Here is a 9,303-nt window from a genome sequence, read left to right on the forward strand (position 1 = left end):
ATCTCTAAGTCCACCCACGTTGCTGCACGTATGCTAGGGCTTGATTACCCAGGAAAAAATCTTTGTGCCACTTGTGGCTGAAAACAGACCAAAGATACGCAGACTCAGGAGTGGCAGTGGACATCACAGTAAGCATTTTATAGTAAGCATGGTGTGCTTTATATAGTAAACATGACTACGTTCTGAATGTTTAGTAACACATACCACAAAATAGCTCCAGTTTTATTTTTATGCATTTCTTGAATAGATTATATGCTTATACCACGGGGAATTCAGAAGATATAAAAATACATACAGCAAAAAGTTTCCCTTCTACTCCTGTCTCCCAGCCACACAATTGACTTCTTTGGAAGAAAACAATGTTATTAGTTTCTTAATAAATTCTTACCGAGAGAAAAGTACCTACATGTTCAAGTATTTTTAAAAAACACACTTAAATACAAAAAATAGCATAGTAAAGGTACTGCTTTTTAAACTTGGGGTTTTTTTTTTTTTTTTTCGGTCCTAATGATACATTTGGAAGCTGTTCCATAGCCATATATAAGCACGTTTGTGTTCTTTCTCTTTCTTTCTTTCTTTCTTTCTTTCTTTCTTTCTTTCTTTCTTTCTTTCTTTCTTTCTTTCTTTCCTCTTCTCCTACTTACCTTCTGTTCTTCCTCCTTTGTCTGGATGTCTGTTGATGGACATTTTGATTTTACTATTTTTTTCTATTAAATAATATTGCAACAAATGTTTTTTATGTCAAGTATATCTGTAAGATAAATCCTCTCAAATAAAATTGTGAAGTAAAAGTATATATCACCATAATTTTTTAAACCATTTTTTCTTTCTTGTTTTTTAAATTGAAGTATACTTGACATATAACATTAAAATTTAAAGTGTGCAACATGTTAGTCTGATACATTTATAAATTATACTATGGTTGCCACTATAGTGATAATTAGTTCCTCTATCACATTCCATAATGATCCTTTCTTTTTAGTGGTTGGACTCATTCACTTCTAGTCTCTTAGCAAGTTTGATGATTATAATACAATATTACTGTCTGTATACTCAACTATGCATTAGATCTCTAGGGCTTATTTACTACTCTTTGTAAGTTGTATCCTAAACAAAATCTCTTTAATCCTTCTACTCCCCATCCCTAGTAACCACCATTTTACTCTCTGTTTTTACAAGTTTGACTTCTTTTTTTAACATTTTTTATTGAGTTATAGTCATTTTACAATGTTGTGTCAAATTCCAGTGCCAACCACAATTTTTCAGTTATACATGAAGATATGTATATTCATTGTCACACTTTTTTTCACTGTGAGCTACCACAAGATGTTGTATATATTTCCCTGTGCTATACAGTGTAATCCTGTTTATCTATTCTGCATATGTCTGTCAGTATCTACAAATTTTGAAACCCCAGTCTGTCCCTTCCCACCCCCGGCCCCCCTGGCAACCACAAGTTTGTATTCTGTGTGTGTGAGTATGTTTCTGTTTTGTATTTAGGTTCTTTTTTTCTTTCTTTTTTTTTTTTTTTTTAGATTCCACATATGAGTGATCTCATATGGTATTTTTCTTTCTCTTTCTGGCTTCCTTCACTTAGAATGACATTCTCCAGGGACATCCATGTTGCTGCAAATGGCGTTATGTAGTCAAGGTTGACTTTTTTAGATTCCACATATAAGTAATATCATACAGTACTTGTCCTTCTCTGCCTTAGGGTCTATACCACTTAGCACAATGTCCTCAAGATCCAGGTCCCCCTTTGTGCCTTTCTAGACAATAGTCACCCTACATTGTACTGTCTTATAATTGCAAAGAGTAGTTTTGGTAATGCTTGTATTATTAAAAATGGTACTATAACATCTATCCTCTCTTATATCTATGTTTATCAGATTTCGTGTTTTTGTGATTTATCTGAATTTGTTCCATTATTATGTAGTATTTCACTGTGGAATCCATTGTTTGAAAATTTAGTGAATTTTATTGGGAAATAGTTTGGGAGCATCTGTAAAGCTGAAGATATACATATTCTATAACTGAAATTCCGCTACTAATTTTTCATTATATATTGTACACGTGTGTTCAACAACATCTATATTTTGAAACTGAACATTGTAAAATAGCTCTTAGAATTTTTGAGTACCACATACAAATTAATGATTATGGTCTGCTCGTAATATTTTGCCTAGATTTATTTGTTTAAGTTTGTAAAATTGTTTTTATTTAAACTAAAAAAAAGAAAACCAGTCCACTCATTTCCCCCACCCCCACCCCCCTCACCTCCCATCTCTTGCAACCACCGACTTGATCTCTGTATCTGTGTTTGTAGAGTGACACTCTTTCTATTGAAACATTAGGAACATAGGAGAAAATTGTAGATTTGCTAATGGGAAAGTGAAGGAATGACCTCCTGTTGACTTCCTTCTTTCAGAAAATGTGAGGGCATCCTCATCAGTTGAAAATGAGGCAGAGAGATGACAGACTGGAGGAAAAGATATGAGGTAGTCATCGTGGGTAGTGAATGAATGACTTCTTTAGGGAAATACAGGATAGAAATGCCCAATGGTGTTACTCATTTGAGGCTGAAGAGCATCAATCTGTAGGAACATAACTTCATCCAGTTATGAGATACCTCAAGCAGAATCGGGCTGCTTAGAAATATACATAGGGTGTTAAATAGTCAGGTTCATCTAGATGTGGGATTATTGTCCACGATGGGGATGATCATTCGTGACGGAAACAGGGGCCAGGAAATTAAAGTCCTCTATAATTCAGTTAAATAAAATATTTCAAACATACCCTGAAATAGACTAGTATAAAGAACCACCATGTACCCGAGACCTTGTTTGAAAGAAATCACTAACATACAATCATCTAAACCTCTCTACTCCTTTGCCCGCTGCTGAATTATCTCAAAGCAAACCTCAGGTGTCTGCATATGAGATACATCTCACTTCATCTGTATATGCTGAAAATATTTTTAAGGATCTGGGTGTGAGAAACCAGTAATCTAAACTGGCACGAAGGAAAGTAAAGAGGTGGGGCTTGTTAGAGAGACAAATAATACAGACATGTCCGTGGATTAAAAGCTGGTGATTTTCCATGGCAGCCCTTGAGCTAATAAAATGGAAAATAGAAGGTAGTGATTGGAGTGGAGATGTTTAATTCATGATTTTGGAGGTTTGAATTATTAATAAAAACAAACAGAGGTTCAGTCAACTATAAGATACACAGTCCTTACCTAATTCTCTTTCTAATAAATAAAAAATCAATAGAAATCTTTAAAAAATTTTAAATGAATGCATACATGATCTAAATTGTTCAAACAATGCAGAAAGGTATAACATTAAGTGTAAATGTTTCATTTATCTCCAGATACCCAGTGCCACTATTCAGAAGTCCTATGTTAAATCATTTTTGGTACATCCTTCCAGAAACTTTATATGTGCATACATATACACAAGAAGCATTTATATTCCATTAAAATATAAATAGAATTATAAAATATCTGCTTGCATTTTGTACTTAACAATATATTGGAAATCTTTTCATTTAAGGACACATGCATCTGTTTCACTTTAAAAATGTTTAAATAGGTTTCCATTTCAGATATCTGAGTCCCCTCACTAATGAAGGGTCCTGCAGTGCAGACCTTCCTGTGCATATTTTTTCACATGAATATGAATGACCATATCTTATCTATGGGAAAGATTCTTAGACAGTAATTTTTAGGTTGAAGGGTGTTTTATGTACTGTTAATTTTGATTAATATTTCCAAATTATTCAGATTATGTCTTTTCGAGCATGGAGATAAAAGACTTCCAGCTGTTACTCAGAAGCCTTCCTTAATCATCTGAATCTGTTTAAAAAGCATGTGGATGCGGAAAGAGGAGTTGCCAGGAGTTCAAACTGCAAAGCCTTCCTTTATTTTGGTGGCTAAATCGATTCTGGCTAGATGCCAGAATCACCTTGAGAGCTTAACGAATTGTCTGAGTTCCAACTCCAGAAATCCTGACTTAATTGATTTACGGTCAGGCCTGGACATTGGTATTTAAAAAAAAAAATCTCCCCTGGAGATTCTAATGAATAGCCAGTGACTAGACTCACTGCTTTAGATAGAGCCAGGGGAGGTAGAAATAGAAGACTCAGGTGAAGAATTATGTCAGGCATCACTAAGATTGCGCCCATGAAGCAAAAGGGAGAAACAACCTCCAATACAAAAAAAAAACAAACCAAACCCCCAAACAAAACACACATCAAGCGGAAGGGTCAGATCAAGTCTGGGGAAGAAAGGGCGCAGGAAGAGAGAGGTCCAGGTGAGGGAGAGGCAGCGTGGGCTGGGAGAGGCACGGTGGCGCTCTTCACATGTGGGTCATGGAGTCTACCCTGTACGGATGAACTCGAGCCTGAAGCCGCTTCCAGGCTCTTCTCAGCCCAGGGTTGTCCCGAATCAGGAGAATGGAATGGCCAGCAGGGTAGGCGGCCATGATGGCTTTGCACAAGATACTCCAGAAACTGCTGATGTCAAAGATGTTGGACATATAGAGAAACAGAGCGACTGAGTTGAAAATGTAGAGGATGAGAAAGTAGCTGGTGGCTTTGATGGCCCCCAGGTGAGCCTCCATGCTGGGGTCCCTGTAACCTGTGGCATTGCTGGACATGTGTTGGGTGTGTCTCTTGAGAGAGACGATCAGCAGGGTGGCTGTAAGGATGAACATGATCAGAGGAATGAAGATCCCCATTTGAAAGAGAACAGCCAAGTTGGTCACATTGGTCTCAGTGGAGACTTTTTTCTTAGTGGAGTTGGAGGAGGGGACAGGAACGTAATTGTTACAGTGCACAGTGTAGATGTTTTTGAGGAAGAACACACAGGTGCCCAAGGAAATAAACACGGATAGCCACAGAAGCCAGGACATCCATCCAGAAATTCTCCACTTCAGCTTGAGGAAAAGGGGGTAGGAGAAATCAGCAATCTTCACGAAGTAGAAGAAACTGAGCCAGGCAGCAAACCAGAGGCCACAGTAATTTAAGAACACGAAACTTCCTTTGAATGTGTCATATACAATTTCTTCATTATAAAAATATGGGAGTGTTGAACTGAAGATAATTTCTAGGATTATGAAGCTTTGTAGAGCTATTCTGGACACACTCAGGAAAAGAAGGATCTTGCCGCTTGTGGAAACTGCTTTCGTCTGCATCCATTCAGCTGTATTTATAGCCACAATGAACCCATTTGTAATGATACCAATGATGCATTCACTTCCTATAATTATACAAGTTAAAATGAGGAGAAATGGTGAAAATTCATTTTCCGTGAGATTGCAGGTTTTGGTCATCCTGAGCCGTCACTCCTCTTCGACGTCCCGAGGCAAATGTCTCCCTCGCGTTTGATGTGCTCCCACTACTCATGTCACCAGAGGAAGCAGCTGATGCCTCATTTCCAAATCTGCTCCATTTGTTTATTTGAGAATTCTTAGTTCTAAATCTGGAGATGCAAATGATGGAAGGATTTGTTTCCCAGTCCTCTCCCGTGTCGTTTTGCACGTGTTGGTGTGTTGGTTCAATCATGGGATCCAGGGAGGAACCTGAGTCGCTGCTCCTTTATAAATCACTACCTGGATATTGAGAGTGGTGTTCTTAAATAGTTCCAGTTAAGTCAGACATCTGTCCACAAAGTCACCATTCAACTGAGTTTCACTTGTGACCCCAGGGAAATGATTGAAAATAATAACTTCAAATATATATAGTTCTTACGTGCTATGCACTGTTCAAACATGTTATTTTTTTTAAAAAATTATGTATTACTTATCTTGTTGGGGGAGGTAATTAGGTTTATTTATTTACCTGTTTGTCTTTTTTTAATGGATGTACTGGGGATTGAACCCAGGACCTTGTGCATGCTAATCATGTGCTCTGCCACTGAGCTCTACCCCCCCCCAACACTTTATATATATTATGACATTTAAGCCTTACAACAACCCTATGAAGAATGTACTTTTATTATCTCCATTTTGCAGATAAGGAAACTGAGGCTAAACAACTTGTCCAAAGTCATAGAGAAAGGGAGAGGGAGAGCAGGGATTCAAACCCAAGTCAGCTGGTCCCGGAGCCCCTGTTCTTAGCTATTATGTTATAGTACCTATACTTCCAGACCATTTTGTGTGCACCGAAGACTATATGCAGAGTTGGTTTAACTGTAACGTTTTTTTCTAATAGACTTTCATGGTGTCCTCACTATTTAAGGAAGGAATAATTGAGTTAAAAAAAGAAAAAAACAGTTTTACACCTGTGAGTTTTGTTTGTTTGTTTGTTTTTTTACTGCTTACACAGAACACTTTTACTTATGACACTTCTGGTCACCAAATATGTGGGGTTTTTTTTCCCCCAAAGCAAGCAATTCTGCAACAACATCTGGGTGCCCTACAGTTTTAACTCAGTTCTGACCTATCTTCCCAGAGATAGCATCAGATCCTACAGGTTAAGGGCTCAGACCCACGAGACTGCCCCCATGTCACATGCCAGTCCCAAGTCCAGGTTGTCACCTGTGCTTCTGACCTGTTGGCTGTAAGGTAGAGGTTCCTATGACACCCTCCTTGGGTTCAGTTAGTTTGCTAGAGAAGCTCACAGAACTCAAGAAAGTAGTTTGTTTACATTTATTGATTTATTATAAAATGATAAAGAACACAGATGAACATCCAGATGGAAGACATGCATAGGGCAATGTATGTGGAAAGGGAACAGAGCTTCCATGCCCTTTTTGGGGTGCCACACTCCAGAACCTCACGTTTTCACCAACCCAGGAGCTCTTTGAACCCAGGTTTTTTTTTGGGTTTTTGTGGAGGCCTCATTACATAGGCACAATTGATGGAATCATTGGCCATAGGTGACTGTTTCAATCTCCAGCCTCTCTCCCCTTCCGGGAAACCAGGGAGTGCGACTGGAAGTTCCAACTCTGGATTCATAGTTGGTCCCCCTGGCAGTCAGTCCCCACCCTTAGGTGTGTTCCAAAAGTCTCCTTGTGAACTTAACAAAAGACATTTTTGTTGAGTCTCATCACTTAGGAAATTCCAAGGGGTTTAGGAGCTCTGTGCCAGAAAAGGGTTGGACAAAGACCAGGTGTATTTCTTATTATAAATCACACTATCACAATAAGAAAGCAAGAAGACACTGATTTTCAGAGATAAATCTTTTTTAACAAAATAAATTACTTGAGAGATAATACATCTCTTTAGTTACATATAAATGATTGCACACACACACACACACACACACACACACACACACACACACACACACACACACACACACACACACAGACTCACTCACTGTGTGCACACAGACATACTTACCTTTCATTTTAAACAAATTACCAGGAAAATAAGGGTTGAAGGAAAAGTTCCTTGTTTCTTTATGAGGTAGGCATACCAACATTAGGGTAAAAACATCACCCCAAGTCACCTAATGTATTTTGGAATATTAAAACCAAAAGAGATGGAGAGAAGCATCACTCTTATCTTGGGGAAGTTGTTTCAGGTTTTCAAATGTAAGCATAAAATGCATGATGATAAAATAGATTTCTAAACTCAGAATAAATTAAGTTTTATGAATAAACCTAACTCGAAAATAATGATAGTGAAGTAATGCTAATAAACAGAAGGTTGGTGAGTAAGATGTCTCCAAAAATTTTCATAGTGCTTGGTTTTCCCTTTACTTGGGACTTCTTTTGTGGGACACGCTCTCTGAAGAGTTTGACGCCTCTCTCCTCATTTGTTTTGCTCATCACTGTATTAAAAATAAAATCCAAACTGAATAAATTTGAAGATTGAATTGGCTTTATTCAATGTTTATGCATTGAGAAGCATCTCATCTAGCAAGCAGAAAGGAGTTCTGAGGAGCTGTACAAAATTGAAAGCCTTTATAGGCAGAAGAGGGCAGAAAAAGGAAGTTCCTAGCGAAGAGTGGATTGTTTCAGGCAAGGTTACCTTCGTTTTGAGGGAAGGCATTGGGGCGGGGGCATGGCCTGTCAGGCGTATTACCTCACTGGTGCTGACCTGGTAATTCCGGATGGATTGGTTAAAGGTCACATTCCTGGGAGAAGCTCAATCTGTAGTTATGTTGGGTAATAAGTCTTGGTTTGCTGATGGGGGACCTAGCATGAGTGACTCCATTTGATGCTTGCTGTTTCATTTTTAACAACTGTATCTCACTCCCAGCTCCTAAGTAGTGCCTGCCCGCCAGGAGGCAGTACATAGATACTTGCTGGTGAATGAATGGCCAGACCAGTGACCCTCAGCTCAGAGAAATTCTTTATAATGAAAGACACGCAGAGAAATGGCAGTTCTACCACCCCATGAATCTTGAACTCTTGCACGTCTGATGCCCCAATCAAGTGTGGGAACATGAGTAGTGAGGTTGAGTGAGAACACAGCAGTTCTTTGTGTTTCTGTGAGAGAAACACTGGTGGGAGACAGAGAGGACAAAGGAAGGGGACCCAGGACTGGAGTGACCGCGGTGGGGGGCTGGGCTTCACAGTGTTGGGTGCTGCAGAGAGGCGGTGGGCAGGTGCAGGGGCTGTGTCTGTCACCAAAGGCATTTTCGAAGAGGCTTTGCTTGCTACACCTTCTGTCAGGGTTGCTGCCTGCAGTGGAAAGGCTACTGTGATGGGAATTCCCAGGTGTAGCCTGACGTCGGGTGAAGTGACCTTTCCAGGTGAAGAGATCATCTTTTAAAGTAGAACTGGTACACCAGTTCCTAAATGGCATATCCAGTTTGCTGATGTATTCTGGGTGAATTCAAGTGTATTTCCGACCAAGGAGAACACATGAAGACTACACCATTAAAGAGAGAATGTCTTTAAAAAGTCCAGTTTTTTGGGTTATATTTTTAACTTATCATTTTGAAGGAGTTTTTGACATAGAGATACGTGGTAAAGATAGTACAGAGAATTCCTGTATACCCTTCACCCAGCTTCCCCTCATGCTCACATGTTACATAACCCTGATACAATGATCAAAACTAGCAGAATTAGCTCTGTTACAATACTATTAGCTAAACTGTAGGCTTGATTTAAATTTTTTTCCAGTTTTCTGCTTATGTCCTGATCCAGGATCTAATCTATAACACTGCATTGCATTTAATCGTTATGTCTCTTTAGTCTCCTTCAGTCTGTAATAGATTCTTTTTTAATATTTATTTATTTTTTAATTGAAGTACAGTCAGTTACAATGTGTCAATCTCTGGTGTGCAGCGCAGTGTCCCAGTCATGCATATACATGCATATGTTCGTTTACGTTTTTTCTTCCCTTT

General features: G+C 38.7%; 1 protein-coding gene across 1 annotated transcript; it reads right to left on the reverse strand.

Annotated features, from left to right (window-relative positions):
- Positions 1-4,358: 4,358 nt before the first annotated feature.
- On the reverse strand, positions 4,359-5,773 carry TAS2R39 (taste 2 receptor member 39). Its single transcript, XM_010998221.3, is given in 2 exon segments — positions 4,359-5,398; positions 5,752-5,773. Coding segments are annotated over 2 exon segments (1,062 nt in total).
- Between the last annotated feature and the right edge of the window lie 3,530 nt (positions 5,774-9,303).

Source organism: Camelus dromedarius, chromosome 7 (assembly GCF_036321535.1).
Source record: "Camelus dromedarius isolate mCamDro1 chromosome 7, mCamDro1.pat, whole genome shotgun sequence".
In the NCBI taxonomy this organism is placed as follows: Eukaryota; Metazoa; Chordata; class Mammalia; order Artiodactyla; family Camelidae; genus Camelus; species Camelus dromedarius.